Source organism: Aspergillus thermomutatus (assembly GCF_002237265.1).
Source record: "Aspergillus thermomutatus strain HMR AF 39 chromosome Unknown NODE_23, whole genome shotgun sequence".
Taxonomy (NCBI): Eukaryota; Fungi; Ascomycota; class Eurotiomycetes; order Eurotiales; family Aspergillaceae; genus Aspergillus; species Aspergillus thermomutatus.
The window spans coordinates 26971-44815 of record NW_020798071.1 but is presented as its reverse complement, the minus strand read 5'-3'; the positions used below and the strand labels follow the sequence as shown (position 1 = coordinate 44815).

General features: G+C 50.5%; 8 protein-coding genes across 8 annotated transcripts; 2 read left to right on the top strand and 6 right to left on the bottom strand.

The window, feature by feature from the left end:
* Positions 1-322: 322 nt before the first annotated feature.
* Positions 323-1657, top strand: CDV56_105221 (NADH:flavin oxidoreductase/NADH oxidase family protein; the record flags this gene model as incomplete). The annotated part of the gene is made up of 1 exon (XM_026758840.1): positions 323-1657. The coding sequence occupies one exon, from the start codon at positions 323-325 to the stop codon at positions 1655-1657; it is 1335 nt and encodes a 444-aa protein (XP_026617423.1).
* A 2307-nt stretch (positions 1658-3964) lies between these two features.
* On the bottom strand, positions 3965-5063 carry CDV56_104964 (acyl-CoA thioesterase; the record flags this gene model as incomplete). Its single annotated transcript, XM_026758583.1, has 2 exons — positions 3965-4870; positions 4926-5063. The coding sequence occupies 2 exons, from the start codon at positions 5061-5063 to the stop codon at positions 3965-3967; spliced, it is 1044 nt and encodes a 347-aa protein (XP_026617422.1).
* Positions 5064-5516: 453 nt separating this feature from the next.
* Positions 5517-6602, bottom strand: CDV56_104829 (uncharacterized protein; the record flags this gene model as incomplete). The annotated part of the gene is made up of 2 exons (XM_026758448.1): positions 5517-6289; positions 6395-6602. The coding sequence occupies 2 exons, from the start codon at positions 6600-6602 to the stop codon at positions 5517-5519; spliced, it is 981 nt and encodes a 326-aa protein (XP_026617421.1).
* A 518-nt stretch (positions 6603-7120) lies between these two features.
* sey1 (dynamin-like GTPase SEY1) lies at positions 7121-9959 on the bottom strand (the record flags this gene model as incomplete). Its single annotated transcript, XM_026758162.1, has 4 exons — positions 7121-7416; positions 7482-9226; positions 9294-9749; positions 9862-9959. 4 exons carry the CDS (start codon positions 9957-9959, stop codon positions 7121-7123), a joined length of 2595 nt encoding a protein of 864 aa, XP_026617420.1.
* A 1033-nt stretch (positions 9960-10992) lies between these two features.
* TUF1 (translation elongation factor Tu) lies at positions 10993-12563 on the bottom strand (the record flags this gene model as incomplete). Its single annotated transcript, XM_026757907.1, has 5 exons — positions 10993-11177; positions 11237-11916; positions 11979-12241; positions 12313-12341; positions 12398-12563. The coding sequence occupies 5 exons, from the start codon at positions 12561-12563 to the stop codon at positions 10993-10995; spliced, it is 1323 nt and encodes a 440-aa protein (XP_026617419.1).
* A 539-nt stretch (positions 12564-13102) lies between these two features.
* CDV56_104178 (putative translation initiation factor IF3) lies at positions 13103-13786 on the bottom strand (the record flags this gene model as incomplete). Its single annotated transcript, XM_026757797.1, has 1 exon — positions 13103-13786. One exon carries the CDS (start codon positions 13784-13786, stop codon positions 13103-13105), a length of 684 nt encoding a protein of 227 aa, XP_026617418.1.
* Positions 13787-14465: 679 nt separating this feature from the next.
* Positions 14466-16093, top strand: GDA1 (guanosine diphosphatase; the record flags this gene model as incomplete). The annotated part of the gene is made up of 3 exons (XM_026757561.1): positions 14466-14580; positions 14639-15977; positions 16036-16093. The coding sequence occupies 3 exons, from the start codon at positions 14466-14468 to the stop codon at positions 16091-16093; spliced, it is 1512 nt and encodes a 503-aa protein (XP_026617417.1).
* Positions 16094-16469: 376 nt separating this feature from the next.
* CDV56_103832 (NOPCHAP1/New4 family protein) lies at positions 16470-17314 on the bottom strand (the record flags this gene model as incomplete). The annotated part of the gene is made up of 2 exons (XM_026757451.1): positions 16470-16694; positions 16760-17314. The coding sequence occupies 2 exons, from the start codon at positions 17312-17314 to the stop codon at positions 16470-16472; spliced, it is 780 nt and encodes a 259-aa protein (XP_026617416.1).
* Positions 17315-17845: the final 531 nt, after the last annotated feature.

Sequence of the window (17845 nt, the reverse complement as noted above, 5' to 3'; positions counted from 1 at the left end):
GATTGATAAGAGGGACTCCTGGAGCAAGGAAAGTTCTGGAGACGATTGTTCATCTTGATCGTATCCTGCAGAATCTGTGATGTCATCTATGATGTTAATCAAGCAGTCCCCGGGATCAACTGCCAAAGGATGCAAATGCCGAGCGAATTTTGAAGTAGATTTTCGGGCGAAATATAGCTTTGGCTCTGATCGCGATTTATATATAGTAGGAAGACTTGTAGGACAGCCCCTCTGCGTAGATATTCCGCAAATACAGTACCACACTTGGTCAACTCATCTTAACTCTATAGCCCTACAATCTCTCTACTGCGAATAGACCAAGATGCCTTCTAGATACAAGTCAGCTCCCGTCGATATCTCCCCGCTGGGCCAGCCATTACAGTTCGCCTTTAGCAAGCGCACGGCGCCCACCCGGTTCTACAAAGCCGCCATGACCGAGCGCATGTCCTCCTGGTCACCCACCGATTTCAAAGCACGGGGTGTCCCCAGCCGGGAGTTGATCAATCTCTACAAGCGATGGGGTGAAGGCGGTTACGGACTCATCTCTACTGGCAACATCATGCTCGCTTACGACCAGCTGGAAGCCCCTGGCAACCCCATCATCGATCTGGAGAATCCTTTCCACGGGGAACGCTTCGACGCCTTCCGCGAGCTGGCCTCGCAGGCCAAGAAACACGGCAGCCTGGTCATCGGCCAGGTCAGCCATCCGGGCCGGCAAACGGAAGAACGGCTCCAGCCCACCCCGGTCTCCGCCAGCGATGTTCAGCTCGAGAAGGAGATCATGGGGATGCGGTTCGCGAAGCCGCACGCTGCGTCCAAGGATGAGATCCAGGACTTCATTCGGCGGTGGACGCATGCCGCCGTGTACCTGCACAAGGCTGGCTATGATGGTATCCAGTTGCACGCCGCACATGGGTACCTCCTCGCACAGTTCTTGTCGCAGACGACGAATCGCCGCACCGATGAGTATGGCGGGAGTCTGGAGAACCGCGCGCGGCTGATTGTGGAGATCGCCCAGTCTATTCGGAAGGAGGTACCTGCATCGACTGGTTTCATCTTAGGCATCAAGATCAACTCAGTCGAGTTCCAAGCCGGAGGTTTCAGCGCGGAAGAAGCGCGCGATCTGTGCCGGATTTTGGAGGAGAATGAGTTTGATTTTGTTGAGTTGTCGGGAGGCACGTATGAGTCTCTTGCGTTCAGCCACAAGAGGGAGTCCACCAAGCAGCGGGAGTCGTTCTTTTTGGAATTTGCATCCCTAATCACGCCGGTTCTGAGCAAGACGAAGAGTTACGTGACCGGTGGCTTGCGTACGGCGTCCGGTATGGTGGGCGCCTTGGAGACGGTGGATGGCGTTGGAATCGCTCGACCTGCGTGCCAGGAAGTTCGTTTGCCACGCGATATTCTGGAAGGCAAGGTGACCGGAGCGATCGAACCGAAGATTGACCAGCAGGATTTCGGAGTCACCAGCGTTGCGGCGGGGACGCAGATGAAGCAAGTGGGCAAGGACGAGCAGCCGATCGACTTGAGCGATGAGAAGAACGTGGAGATGTTCATGAAGCACCTAGGTGAATGGGGTCAGAAGATGCAGCAGGACGCAGCTACAATGAACCTGTACGGCTATGTTGATTTACCCAAAGGCGAAGCATACAGAGGATAAACTAGACTGCAAGATGTTCATAGACAGTCAAACAACAATAGGATACAGAGTACCTGAGGCAAACCATATCTACCCGTCAACCTGAGGCACGAAAGAATAAGCGAGCCAACGCCGCTAGCGTCGCACGGGCCACCACACCTCCAATATAAATACTCCTTCCACCCCCGTCTCTTTAGACTTTTTTTTCTTTTCTTCTCCAGCTCTCTTTGCCTTTTGGCTTAGATCAAGTGTAGTATCTGTTCTTTTCAGTTTAATCTCTGAAAGTGTTCTAAGGAACACAACATTGATTAATCTCATTTTTGGATCCCGTGGCGAGGCCTCTGTGCTTGCGCATGCCTTGCCACACAGTGTCATTGGGCTTACACTACCCCCAATTGACGCGACCCTTTTCATCAATATGGCCGGCTTGCCCGACTGGTTGGAGAAGAGGTTTCGCTCTAGCGATGTGCATAAGACGATGGGGATAGACTTGGTTTTAATTTGTTTGTGTTTCTTTAATTTTATGATCCGTCTTTACTATAGCCTTTACGAAAGAACATGTGGCGTTTTGATTACTCGGAAGCTTTACTACAACTAATACTTGCAAGATGTGTAGTCAACAGGCAGCGCACACGGGATGTAGTCAGACATAGAGAAGGCAACAAGTATGTTTGAACAGAGGTTACATTCTCAGTTAATTATGACTCCGACGGGTTAACAAGTCTTTGGCATGTCGTCAACCATCCGTGGGCAATTGCATGAAGACTGGACATGTATAGAAATAGGAGACAGTATCAAATTCTACAATACTGCATGGCTCCAGCTTAGGGACCACTACGGCCTATTGACCGTCACACCGAAGGTGTAGTGGAACATACAACTCCGTGCCGTCTATACATCTCACTACGTCGACTTGGGTTTCACAGTCACTGATCAGTCGGAAGCAAAGCATTCATGGTACTGAAGTATACAACAGGCATGCAGTACGAGGAGCAATTGTCTAAATGGAGGTTTGGCTGATTGGGGAGAGCTGGTCTCTCGTCCCATTACTGGCTATGATAGAACATACATCTAATGGGATCACTTTGAAGTAACCTTTCATTGAGACTTGCTGTACAGCTACCTACTATATTCAGAGATTCAGAGACTTCCCTCGATTGTGCATTGACTGATTGCTGGACTTCAACGAACTCACTCTACTTCGGGGCTTTCTTCTTCGGACTTCGGTTCTGCTTCTCCTCAGGAGTGAATCAAGCCCTGTATATACAACGGGATGATGATCCTCTAGTATGTGGCACTGCATCCGATTCTGCATCATCCCTGCACCAGATCGGCCCACAAGCAACACCCTCAACGGAGATTCTTGTATCAATTTAGGCACTGTACGACTTGGTAAAACCCTCTTTGCAGGGTGACGATCTCCCTTCCAAGGTCCTGTACAACAGGATGTGCATATTGACGCCAACACAAGCACTTCCGCGAGTATATACCAGACGATCAGGACCCTACCATAAATTCCAATGGCCAGCGCAGGGCAGAAAACTTGAACAATCTAAACCTTCACCTGCTGGGTCCTCCTCCTCTCCCTTTCAATCAAGTTCTCCCTCCCCAAAATACCTCAGCTGAACGAAAAATGAAGCTCGCAATCATGCTTCCGCTCGCCGCGCTGGTAACACTCGTCGCTGCCCAAGTCATAACACCCTGTCTGGTATGTTCTCGACATGCTCCGCAGAAGCAGTTATACTGATTGAAGATGAGTAGCAAAAATGCCTCGATCAGAATAAACAATGCAATATCAACGTTGATCTCACCTGTCCCTGCCACAACGTGGATTACCAGCGTGGAATGCAACACTGTTTGGATACGCAGTGTGGTCCCGCGGATAACGATGGTATGTATCGTCCAGTGAAGAGCTTTTCAGTGAATTATTAACGGGTGGTCTCTAGCTGCTCAGAAATTGCGGCACTCTATCTGTGGGTAGAGGAGGGATCGACATGGATGCGGTGGATCGGTCTGCCTTATCGTTGAGTTTCTCGAGTGAGGTTTATCTGGCGAAAATTCGTCGGTAAGAAAGACAATATCTCCATTATAGAGAGTGATGTAGCGCTAGAATCAGACCTCATCTACAGCTCTTGCAATATCACGCAGCTGGGCCTGATTTGTGCATGTGGTTGTGTAGCATCTGCCAGTTGCCATGGTAAATAAGCCACTGTCATCTCCAATTGTGTTGCCCTCGTCGGCGTCAAGTCTAGTCTATATAACATGATCAAATATCTAGTAAGCCAGAAGAAAGAGCAAATCACACAAACCCATTAGCTCATACAGCTGCTAACGCTGCCACTCTTCGTACATCTTAGCATCCATCGTTGAATATCCTTCTATGACTTTCAACCCACGCAGCCGTTCCTGCTCAATCTGCTCCCATGTCCACTCGTTCAAATCCCACGACTCGGCGTTGCTCTTCTTTTCCGCCTCCAGTGTTTTCGGTTCCGGCATGTCCTCCTCCCGCAACTTCAGCACTTCCCGCACTAAAGACCCGTCTACCCCCGAAGCACTGGCCGTGAGACCCTCTCCATTGACCGGTGTCCCCACACCCGATGCCTCAGTCGAGGCAGTCACCTCAGGTGCGGCAGAACCTTCCGGCCGCGGAGGGAGGAAGCCACTGGCCCGCAGGACCCTCTCCGGCGGCACGGTCAGCCGTCCCTTCTTGACGACGTACTTGCTCAGCGCAGTCGCGAAGAGTGTCTTCTCGCCGCCTTTCCGGCTCGCGGGCCGGAAAAAGAACGTCATAACGTACATCCATTTCTGGTCCCAGGCGATAACCTTGGTCTCCATCTCGTACAGCTCAAAGGGCTTGATCTCACGCTTGAAGCTGCAGTAGACCGAGCCCAGGGCCACATAGATGCCCTTGCGCTTGGGTGGCTTCGTGCCGTCCCGATGACTGGCTTCGAGGAGCTCCGCGTCGAGTTCCTTGCTAACGATTGAAGCTCCGGGGCTGTACAGACGGGTGACCAGGGCCGTGCGGGCCACGTCCAGGTCGGAAAAGTACGTGCTGTTGGACTTGTGCTGGTTGTAATCCGTCTCCAGGATTGGAGCTCGGGATGAGATGCCGTACGACACGAATACTGGATGTGTCGGCTTCCCGCTGTGAGTGACTAGGGCTGTTCCCTTGGGAAAATAGGGATCCTGAACACGCCATCGGATGTTTCCCCAGAAGTGATATAGAATACGGGCCTATTTGAATCAGACCAGCTCTCCAATTACGCCAAGAGTAACCTGGTGTACTTACGTGCCAAATGAGAGGCATGTTCTTCAAGTTAATGATCGCTAACAGCAGAGCTAGCGTCTTCCATGAGATTAGGGGTGAGATGGCCGAGAGCAGCTCGCGCATGCTTTCGAGGCGCAAAGACGACAGCGCATTCGCCATGATGTTTTAATGAAGCAATCAAGTAGAATCGATTATATTAGAATTATCTTCAAAGGAAATTAGCTGGTGAGGAGGTATTAGATAGAATGAAGTAGATGACTAGAACACGCGGATCGGTCGAGTAAAATCGAGGGGATATAATCAATGCCAGATTGATTAAAGTGCACGTTTCAGGGAGACGGAGCTGAAGGAGTGACTAGGTATCATTATGCAACGTATCAAAATGAGTGCAAAGTACGTCTTACGGATCTTCGGAACTCGAAGAGCGACAGTGACTTTGTTGAATCAGCAAAGCGTTGGGAGCCGAGGTCGATAACAATCACGTGGGATTGATAACACCCGTGAAAGATAAGCCGTGGAACAGCATTTGAGCAGGGCATGAACCTGCTTCAGAACAGTAATATTGGACATCTGAGGTTAAAGTAGGTATTCGAGTGCTCCAATGACAATGTATCAGAAGATCGCCATGCAATTAGGGGGACTCGAAACACCTCGAGCACAGTTCAACGGACTACTCGACACAAAGAACGTCCACCGACCCAACCTCTTACATGTCTCCGCCAAATCCTCCAAGTCAAACATCTCCCCGATTGGAATCCCCCACCCAGCGAGCAGATGATGGTGTAGATCGTACTCGGGATTCAAAGGCGGATACACCTCGAAGCTGACCGTATCTGAAGCCACAGCCGCGAAGTGGTTGTCCCACACGAAGCGCAGCACACGCTCACTCTGCTCGATCCCCGCATGCTTGGGCATGGACTGCTGGCTATACAGCTTCTTCTGCTGTGCGTCGATCGCATCCCACGTCTTGGTTAGACCAACACGAAGGAAGAAGATATCGCCTTTCTTGAACTCGATCTTGCATTCGCGCGCGATGGCCAACACATCGTCTAATGATACGACATGCTGGCTCAGCGCGTCAACAGTAATCCCCTTCTTCTCTGCCCAGGAGAGATAATCGATGAGCACGCCGCGACCTGCGATGCCTTTCTTCGCCCAGTACCCAATCCCAATACGATTGCAGTTAGGATCCTGAATCTCGTCCGCTGTGGTGCCGCCGTAGAACAGCTTGCGGTCCGCGTCGTCGGAGGTTGGCGCAGGAGCGTTGTGATGCCGGAATCCGTCCCATTGAGAGGATTGCTGCGGGTTAAAGTGATACTCATCATCGAAAGCGACACCAGGAGCGACCCATTGAACCTTGTGTTCGAACGGTTTGCGGCCAAATCCTGGGCAAATATGTAAGTAAACAGGATTTGACGCCAGAACTGAACCACAGACGGCATGGATTTGTACATGTCCATGGATCTGCGAGAAATATCCCTAGCACCTACCAGGAGGATCCAGCTTCTCTAAATCCCAGTTCAAGCAAACGCGCTCTCCCGTCTGAATCTGTGTCCGCGCAGCATCGGCCACAACCTCCGGCGTCAAGAGCCGGAGCATTCCCAGTCCTTCCTCTGCGGATCCTGCTGCTGCCGGCCAGTACCGTCGCTTGTCGGTGAGATCATCATATTTTTTGGGTAATTCGCTCATTACGGACATGGCGCTTAGAAGGTAGTAGAGCTCAAAGCGATTAAGGTTGTATATATAGATGTGCGGGGTTGACTTCCGAGAGGGGCAATACTGTAATTGCTTGTTCTTGATAGATTCGCTCGTTCGGACAAGAGATTATCGAGAACAGAGATCGTTCAGTCTTGTTTGAAGGACTTTAGGACTTTAACACTTCACGATAAGAACAAGGAAAACAATAGAGCCAAAACCTGGCAGTGGTAGTGTCTCTGGTACATAGCTCCGGTGGAGGAGTGTCGGAGTAACTCCGCTCTTGACGTGGGGGATGCGATCATCCCCCCACAAGTGCCGATTATAGTCAACGAACAGTCAATGACAATGTCTATCACTAAGAGCCAGATGCAATAGCTCGAAAATGCATGAGATTCGAAAGTTCAACAAAGGTAAACATGTGTCATTAACTGGACTTTCAGGATGTGCCTGGGCAATTATGTAGAACAAAAACCTAACTTTAAAGACAAAATACACCCTAAGTATACAGGATATCATGTTCACAGGTCGTCCATGTCTTCATCCGCTGACGTTGTTGCCTTGCCCTTCTTACTTAGATCGGACAACTCGTATTGCTCACCTGAGCGCCCCGAACCAGCCGACATGGCAATGGCTTGCCGCCCGGTATCAGAAGACTCAAGAAACTCGCGCAGTCGCTTCTTGCCCTCCACCATCGCCTGGCTCGAAGCGGCTTCCGTCATCTTGATTATCGGGCCCCAGAGATTCAGCTGATAAGTGACATAGGCGACCACGGCACAGACAAACAGGAGGAAGAAATAGGCCGGGTTACGAAGCACTAAAAGAATGGTCAACTCATCCGCCAACTGATTTCTTTTGAAAGTTCCACCATAGAACACTTACCTGCGATAATCTCGTTCCATCCCAGGGCAAGGAGAAGACCATAGAAGTACAGAGGCACCTGAGTCATGCCGCCAATAGCACTTCTCTTAGCCTCGACGTAAACTCCGTCCGCGGCTTTCTTGAATCTGACAGTGAGCTCTTGACGCTTAGCGTCACTGAGAATCATCATCTCTTCATCCAAGCTCTTGCCCTCTTCCTCATCGACACCGCCGATGGGCGGTAAATCTTCCTCATCTGCTGGAGTGGCAGAGCTTGGAGTGTGGCCTATCCAGCGATCAAGTGGCGGTGGGGCTGACGTTTCTGCCAAGCGGAAGCGCGAAAGAAGGGGGATCAAAGTCAGGGTTGATTCGCGTGCGCGGGTATAGATGCCTTCAATATCATCGGTTGGCCGCCAGATCCTGGGTACTCCAGCGTCATCGTAACGGAATTTGTCCTCAAAGTTCTCACGCAGTTTCAGCAAGAGATTGCCCTCAGTCATCTCCTCATCAATCTTGGCGCGCAAGGCACCCCAAGACTTCCTCCGAAGCCTCCAGAGACCGACATCCACTTCCTCCAAGCTGGCATCAAAGCTGCTGGCACGGTCTGTGAACCTACGCTCGGCATCAAGAACCGTCTCCACGAAAACGTTCCAGACACGATCCCAGAAAACCTTCTCGAGAGGCTTTTCCCCTGACTCGGGCGCACCTCCTCCTGCACGTCCAGATCCCAGAGCGTTGAACTCAAGCCCGACCGACTCTCCCAGACGGGACTGAACCCATCTTTCAACGCGATTGGCCAAACGCCGCATCTCTTCTCTGCGTAACCTTCCGCTAACTTCCGCTAGTTCCTTTGCATACAAGGCCAGTTCTTGCTGATAGTCACTCCAAGTGGTGCCTTCTACCACAGTTGAGCGCGCCACATCCTCGAACTTGGTCATGGCTTTCTTCACCTCCTCATTGACAATTTCAGCAAAGTCATAACCTATACCCTGCTTTTGGCCTGACTTCACAGCGGTGGAGACTGCCTCACTGAATTCGTTGATACCTGACTTGTGCGCGGCATTAAGTTGACCTTGTAGAAGAGCTTTCAGACGGGTATCGACTTTGCTTTCAAGCTCCGCCCGCTTGCGCTGGTAGACACCTTTGTGATACCTGCTGGCTTCTGTCTCGAAGTTCTTGACAGCTTTGGCCCGTGATGATCGCATCGCAGCACCCAAACCCCCAAGCACCTCCGGCTTACCAAGACGCGCGGCTTGTGACTGCTTCTCCTCAAATGGGAGAATAGCTTCATCAAAGGCTATCATCACTTCCCTCAAAATTTCGTCGCAGCGGAACTGTGCAAGTAGCTCCTGTTGCGTAGGAAGGTCTAGATCCTTGTTGTTTACAATCTGGTCCCAAATGCCCTCTGCATATCGCGAAAACCCATCCGCGGGAATCCGCCGATGATATTCCGGAAGAAAGACACCTCCCTCAGAGAACTCGCCTCTGCGCGCATCCATACTGGGGTCTCTTTGGCCTTCGCGGAAACGCAAGCTAAGCTTCTTGGTCTCGGCGACAAATTGCTCGGGTTGGTAGCTTTTGTGAGGGAGCCCATAGAATTGGAAATCGAAATAATCATGAACAGTGGAGTTTTCAAGACCAGGAGGCTTGGAAATAGACTCCCAGAGGCGAGACATGTCTTCCATCAATGTCTTCTGTAGATTTTTGAGGGGCGTCGTGCCGACAAAATCACGGATCACAAAGAAGAGAAGTGATCGGTGAGTGGTGCTGCATTAACAAAGGAATCAGTAAATAATCGCCCACGCTTAGAAAATCAGGTCGTTAGAACACATACTTCTTGTCCTTCAGGAACAGTTGCAGATTGACCTCAAAGACTGTCTTCAACAGACCCATATTCGCACCTTGGTACAGACCGACCTGGTGTTCCCATATATTCACAATAAGCACCTCACTCGTAGCAAGGGCAAACAGAGCACTTTTGCGCTCAAAGTCCTGGTCTTCTCCTCTCTCACGACCATCCGTACCTTCAACATCCATAACGAGGATATTATCTGCCATGCGCAGAGTTTGGTCCGGGGCGGCCTCCCCTCCCTTCTTGTTCTTCGACATCCAGATACCCTTGGTTGTCTGGCGTCGCTCCGAATCGGACATGACGGAAAAGTGCGTGCCGAAGAGATGGTTTAGCAGCGTGGACTTGCCGGTTGACTGCGAACCGAAGACGGAGATGAGATGATAGTTGAAACCAGCAGGAGTGACATTCTCGAGGCTCAGATACTTGGAAATATTGGGACTGTGAGTTGCGGACTGTTAGCTCATTGACACCACCACTGGTACTCCCATTATGTCAAATAAACAATGGATGAAACAGCTTAAGCCGGTCCAAGTATGAGGAAGATACGTACTTGAACTCCTTATTCTCGTCTATTACTTGCACACCATGTTCGTACGCTGTCTTATCATTGTCGACACCAATCGAGGCGAAATGGCCATTGGTCGCCATGGTGAATAGTATAGTATGGAGTCAGCCGTCGTAGAGATGAGCAATATGGCGGAGACGCTATCAATTCCTCGGACAAAGTCGAAATTGTCGTTGTTGCGAAAATCAAGAAGGTGCGACTGATTACCACAGACCTCCCAGGAGCGGCTGGGGAATCGTCAAGATGCGGAGACCGTGGCGAGTTGTAATGACGAGCAATGCTAGTTTCTAGGATAAGCGATTGAGGATGATGTAAATATCCATGCAAGGAAAATAAGAAAGGACGAATGGACTCGAGAATCACAAGACTCTCCTGCGCGGGCTCATGTGCGATGATCAAACAAGCCCCGAGGTAAGATAGGCTCGTTGTTGGTCGGCTGGTGTTATGATCCTGTGGCCAGAAGGGGCCTCATGCCTCGTCACTGGGGCCATCGTCGCCTGAGTGCCTCAACGCCCAGGCCACCATGGTCGAAGCTCGAGGCGGGACCGTAAGCCCCTTTTTTGGCCTAGCGTTGAAGTGACTCCTACGGAGTAGTGGCACCGCCATTAGTGCACTCGTGAGTCTCACTACTCTCGCCGCTTTACACGATTCTGTGGTACATGTAGCTTATTACGATGCATCCTTACCTTAAGGATGAGGGCCGTTGGGGAAAGGAGTCAAACAAGGCCCGAAAGGTGTTGAGGTTAACCCTCGGACCAAAAGGCCTACCCTACACGTGCGTTTTCGATGAATATTCTTAGAATTATACTCTCAACAAAAGGTACCTACTCGGAACCGGATTCTCAATTCATCCATAGACATCGTTTATTTATATCAAGGACATAATAGAAGAGAGGAGGAGAGATATAACAAATTCAGCTACATGCTTTCAATAAAATAAAGTTACATGGACATGACTCAAAAACGCCGGCGCAAACCTTCCTTATAGATACCTTTGCCGTTTCCCGCGCTGCAAGAAGGTGCGAACCAAAGGACAATGAAAGTATATTTTTTCTTATAATACAGAGCAGCCAGTCAGTCGGTCATGCCTCGTGGGTATCTTCGCGAACCGGCCCTTTAGTCAGTCATGACACGTGTGATCAGGCCAGTAGCGACAGTGCGGCCACCCTCACGAATGTTGAAGCGCTGACCAGCCTCAGCAGCAACAGGGTGATGAGTCTTCAGGACCATCTCGACGTTGTCACCAGGCATGACTCTGCGAGATTCGTCGCCGTCAGGGAAGCTGAGGTCAGCAGCCTCGTCTGATGAATCGTTAGCAAATATCTCCTGGAAGATCTGGACACGTTAGGTCGGAACTTACCGGCAGTACGGATGAAGACCTGAGGACGGTAGTTGGCACCGAAGCCAGTACGACGACCACCCTCGGCCTCGGTCAGGACGTACATGGAGACGAGGAACTTGTCGTGAGCCTTGGTGCTGCCGGGAACAGCAATGACCATACCACGCTTGACATCTTCACGGCGGATACCACGCAGGAGGAGACCAGAGTTGTCACCAGCGCGCGACTCATCACAGCTCTTCTTGAAGGTCTCAATGTCGGTGACCTTGGTCTTCATGGGCTGGAAAGAGCCTCCGACAATCTCAACCTCGGAGTCCTTCTTCAAAATACCACGTTCGACCCGACCGGAAGCCACGGTACCACGGCCGGCGATAGAAAACACTTCCTCGACAGACATCAAGAAAGGCTTGTCGAGGTCACGCTGAGGAGTGGGGATCCAGGTGTCAACAGCTTTCATAAGCTCCTCAATTCTCGTTTTACCAATGTCTTCACGGCGTCCTTCAAGAGCACAGAGGGCGGAACCGAAAATGATGGGAGTCTCTTCACCCTCGAAACCGTAGCTGCTCAGCAGCTCACGCATCTCGAGCTCGACGAGCTCCAACATCTCCGGGTCATCGATAGCATCGATCTTGTTGACGAAAACAACGATCTTCTGGACACCGACCTGGCGGGCCAGCAGCAAGTGCTCACGAGTCTGGGGCCTATTTGAGGAAAAGCGTAAGCGATGCGTTTTGCCACAGATGTCCGAAGACATTCGACCTACATCTGACCATCCGAGGCAGCAACGACGACAATAGCGCCGTCCATGTTAGCAGCACCAGTAATCATGTTCTTGATGTAATCGGCGTGACCAGGGCAGTCGACGTGGGCGTAGTGTCGGTCCTCCGTCGAGAATTCAATGTGAGCAGTGGAGATGGTGATACCACGCTTGCGCTCCTCAGGAGCCTTGTCAATGGCACCATATTCAAGGAAGTTGGCAAGGCCCTTCTCGGACTGGTGCTTGGTGATAGCAGCGGTCAAGGTGGTCTGAAGAATGTGTGAGCAATGTACAGACAGGCGCGGGAAGGTCGGAAGCATGAAGGGTATTTTGGAGCTACCTTGCCGTGATCGACGTGGCCAATGGTACCTATACAATATTGTTAGTGGAAGAGGCCAGCCCGCAGATGAAAAATTATTCCTTACCAATGTTAACGTGAGGCTTAGAGCGCTCAAAGGCACTAGCCAGCCCACGGGCAGCTAGTTTGTTGTTGCCAAAGACATGCTGCACAGGGTTGAGGGCGCGAGGACGCAGCAAGGAAGCCTTGCTGGAGCGCAGCAAAAGGTTTGCAGTTCTCGAGATGCTCGACATGATGACTGCCCTGGACTAGAACGACAGACAAAAAGAGATAATAGCAAACGCGATGGAAAGGAAGAATGGAGCCGGACAGATGGTCGAGAAGATCTCCATCAGACCCGAAAAATTTAGGGGAACTGCTTAGTCATTGGTCGCCCAATCACAGCTGCGAGATTGCGGAGGTTGCGAACAGTGAAAGACTACCTACCTACCTACCTACCTTACCTACGGAGTACCTGTTAGGTACCTTGATCGTGCCACAAATAACGATGTTGATAGTAAAAGCATATCCAAATCGCAATCATGGTCACTTACACAGGCTTTTTCGATCCCCAGTGTCATAGACAGAACTGTTAAGAAGGACTGATATGGTGGAGTAAAAATCTAATCGCCAAGATGGTCTTCTATTTAGTCCGCAAGTCAGGTCACCTTATGGTCTTACTTAACTAGGCTCGAAGTAACGGTGTATTGTATATACATGGCATTTTGCTGAGATTTATCAATATTATGTACGCCAAATATAACACATGGAATTGCAAGTTGGCGAAGAAATGTCAATTGTCCTTCTTTTTCACAAATAATGTGACATGTTTGCCCGGTTCCCCCTCCATGGGCTTGATCTGCATCGCATCAGCTTCCTTCGTAGCTTGCAAGACGCTATCCATGACGTTCTTGATCTCTTCCACAGAGGGTGCCCTTTTGCCCTTTTTCCGCGTCAGGACGATCTCGACGCGTCGACCTTTGTCCAGGAAGTTTGTCAACTGCTTCAAGCGGTGTGCCAGATCATGACTGTCAATGGCCCAATTCAACTCAATCTGCTTCACTGCTGTTTTAGTGGCATGCGCAGCTTTGGCTTTGGCTCGCTCGTGCTCACGCAAGGCGATTTTGTTCACGATTTTGCAGATTGGTGGCCGGTCAGGAAGGGCTGGAGACACTTGTATGAGGAAGCTCTGAGAACGATCGAAAGAGCGTAGCACCTCTCTAAGCCTCATGGCAGGCTCGAGATCACCTTGTTCGTTGACAATTTGTATGTACTCCGACCGAATATCTTCATCTTTGATGTGTCTCTGTTTTGACTGTTGTGCAGGGAGATGGCGAGAAGACTGAAAGAGCCTCGATTGTGTTCCTCGCAAAGCAGGATTGTAGCGTAGAGACTGGACATGGGTGGTCTGGAAAGGGGACAGGAAGGTATGGCGAAGTGCTTGCGTTATCGATGTCAGGCCGCGTGTGTGCTTCATGTCGAGTGTTCGTCGTATGGCATGGCAATTTCGGTGGCAGAAGGCGCAAGAACAACGGAGATATACAAGATTTGTATAGGTAGAGGTGTGGACAAGCTGGGCGATCTGTTTTGATTGAAAGGTGAAAACAGACAGTGGTTAGTGGTAGATACGGAGTACATGAAGTTGATCCCACGACTGTGTTCTATCCACTGGACGCATGCAGGCAGCCAAGCCACAGCGGATGGGGAACAAGCGCCACAGCGAGTGGGTCTAATGCCATCGTTTCAAGGGTCTGGTCTCCGTCTTGGACTTCCCTCTCCCCTGACTTTCCGCCATATTTCTGACATCGATCTTATTTCATCTCATCCTCCACGATCTCGTTCGGGCTCGTTCGGAGGCGTCTGATGAATCAATGATTCTCACTCGTTTTAGTCGTTAATCAGTCTCTCATTCTCATTCCTTGCTCCGTTGAAAATACTGAGAGCGTTTCTTTGTAGACGCCACTTGAGTTTGTCCATTTGGCCTTGCTCGCATGTCGACTGGAGTTGACAGTCGACATCTGCAAACTACACTATCGTATATACACTCAGGAGCGAGTCCCCATCGACGATCCAACTCGCAGGCTCCCCCAGCTGCGGAACTTGTGGAAAGTCCGCAAAAATTGTCGAAGCAGCAACGCTGTTCAGTACCTGCAAAAATGGCACAGACTCAGAGATCTCGTTATTTAAAGACGGGCGCCATTGTGGCAGCCCTGTTGCTGATGTTGCTCTGGATTTCTCCGTCAAGACCTATGCGTCCGAGCTTTCCTCAAGGTCAGTTCAATTGATCCTTTTACAACTTGCTGATCGGGATAACTCATTATGTACTCAGGACGGCCAAGCACCAGTGCTCCTGTCAAAGAAAAGTGCTCAAAGCCCCATGACCCTAAAAAGCCATTGATTCAGTATGCTCTTATGATTGATGCTGGAAGCCAAGGATCTCGGATTCACGTTTATCAATTCAACAACTGCGGCCCCACCCCCGAACTTGAAGATGAAGTATTTTTCCAGACTGAGCCGAAGCAGGGCGGCTCCGGGCTGAGTTCTTACAAGGAGGATGCTGAAGGAGCAGCCAAGAGTCTTGATCCTCTCATGGAGGTTGCGATGAAGACTGTTCCTGATGAATACAAGTCTTGCTCGCCAATTGCTGTAAAGGCCACAGCCGGATTGCGCATGCTTGGCCCGGAAATGAGCCAGAAGATCTTGGACGCAGTACGAACTCGCCTTGAGACTGTTTATCCGTTCCCTGTTGTTTCCAAAGAGAAGGGAGGTGTGGAAATCATGGATGGCTCCGACGAGGGTGTCTATGCCTGGATCACGACGAACTACCTTCTCGGAAAAATCGGCGGCCCTGACGAAACACCTACTGCCGCAGTCTTTGACCTTGGTGGAGGTTCTACCCAGATCGTTTTCCAGCCCACATTTCCGAAGAGCAAGTCAGGCGGCATGCCGGAGCGCTTGGCCGAAGGTGATCACAAGTACGATCTCCAGTTCGGTGGCCGACATTTCGAGCTGTATCAGCACTCTCACCTTGGCTATGGTCTCATGGCTGCGCGCAAAGCCGTTCACAAATCTATCGTTGAGAGTATGCTCGCATCCAGTCCCAAAGACTTGTCCTGGGTTAAGCAGCCAATCCCTAACCCTTGTATCGGGCCCGGGATGGAGAAGAATGTCACTTTGGAGTTTCCAGATGGGCACAAGCTCGCTCCAGAAGTGCAGGTTACCATGGCTGGCCCAAAGGTGGGGTCTACCGCCGCTCAGTGTCGTGGTCTTGCAGAGAAGACTCTGAACAAGGAGGCTGCATGCACCCTTGCTCCTTGCTCCTTCAACGGCGTCCACCAGCCATCGCTTGAGAAGACATTTGCCAGGGAAGACGTATATATCTTCTCTTACTTTTACGACCGTACCAAGCCCCTGGGCATGCCTGACTCGTTCACTTTGGATGAATTGCTTCAGCTCACGTCGACCGTTTGTGGTGGCGAAGATAGCTGGGGCATTTTTGCAGGCATTGAAGGCGCCCTGAAAGAGCTTCGTGATCGGCCCGAGTGGTGCTTGGATTTGAACTTCATGATGGGTCTGCTCCACTCTGGCTATGAAATGCCCCTGACTCGCGAGGTGAAGGTTGCCAAAAAGATCAAGAACAGAGAACTCGGATGGTGTCTCGGTGCAAGGTAAGATAAGGATGAAATGAAGAATGCTTACAGTATATGCTAACGTCTCTTCCCTCAGTCTACCCCTTCTGAGCCAAGAATCTGGCTGGACTTGCCGTATCAAGGAAATCTCATAATGGATGATGTTGCTATGTCATGCTTTAATTATCTAATTGCCATGGATTCATTGCCTGTGTTTCTGCTTCTTCCTTCATGCAAATACATTAGACTATTGACTTGTCGATCATCACTTGATTCTTGATCTATAGACCACTGATTGTTCATTACGGGCGACTGCTCTCTCAGGTTCACAAGACCTCACCGAAATATCATGGCTGTGACTGTGCATAAATGACTTACTGATTGTTAGATACGGTCAGAAAAATTGACTTCTACATCAAATGAATGAGTGGAAAAAATAGTTTTTATCCAAAAAACAGATGGAGCCCACTAGATTTGGGTAACAAGGTGTCAAAACTGAAAAATCCGTCAACGCCAGGCCTATGCAATGTCTTAAGAAGAGCGTGGCTCGGTCAATTCCTCAATCGTGGGCTTCTGGTCCGAAAATTCCTTCGTCTTGCCCATCAGTTTATCCAAAATATCCGAGTCTTTCTGCAATTTAGTATCCAATCCCGCGCCATCTTCATCGTTTGCAGATTCTGGACCGTCGCCGATCTCTTCATCAGTAGAGCTACTACAGTCAGCACGTTTTTCCTCCAAAACGCCGAGTCCGAGGTTCTTGAGACGGCAATATTAGCATCCATGTTCTCAATCCTAATTCAGGAAGAAATGATTCAGCCCACCATTTCAATGTACTGGCCCTCCTGGTCCTCCACCTCGTCCAGTTGTAGATCTTTGCCTCTCCCCGCGGCTATCTCTCGTTGTAGATCTTCATTGGCACTCTTCATCTTCGGCAGAAATGCAGAAAGTCGGGAGAGAAGATCTGGGTCCTTTGCGATGCAGTGTATCCGAGGTTTCTGTTGCGCCGAAATGCGCGGTAGCGAAGAACCTGCGCCGGATGCTTGGTCGGAACTATAGTCGGCTTCTTGATCCTCATGTTCGCCATCCCCGTCGCTACCGCTGTCGCTGTCGTCGTCGGAGCCAGAGGAGGAAGTATAATCATCATCATCATCGTCCTCCTCACTTTCGCTGGATGTGGAGGCTGTCTTGCGCGGGTTCACCGGCTTCTTTGCGCCGTCACGCTCTGCGGCGGATAAATTCGTCGGCAGGCCCTTATCGTCATTGCGATAAGTGGGGACAATCCTGGCTCTGGTTCGTTTAGAGGGCGATGTATCGTCGAAGGATGATGGGACTTGGGGTTCGTCGGCTCGTAGGCGCTTCCTGACACCGTCCTCCATTCTGTGTCGTTCGTCGTCGTTGGCTGGTTCTGCTGAATTCTTCCCCAAATTCTTACCCGCTTCACACCTAGAGGGCGTTTCGCGCGAGGCGGTGGAGATCGAATCAGCGCCAACGGGCCGGAATCAGATGATGTGATGAGATTTGATCGCGTGCAGAATTGCAGGTGCCATGTGGAAGATGGATGAGAAAGAGTGAAGATCATTCAGTCACCTAAAGAAAGAAACATGGTGGAGATCCGCATTTTTGTGGTCTGGTTGGAGCTGCGACTCCTGCAGACATCGGAAAGGAGTGGTCAGAGCACGAATGAGTGTGAAACTAGGCCCCTATCTAGTCCTTCATGATGGTGACTGTTAATAATATTAAGTCAGATTATAGCCTGATGATGAGCCTCAGCAGCTGTTGGTATTTCCTTTAATTGACTGTTTACCAACCCCGCTTTCCCCTGCAGAATCAGCTCTGCTTGATCTTTCTTCAAGAAGACTTGGCTCTCTACAGGTCACTGTGCTTTCTTTGCTTGTTTCAGGATTCTC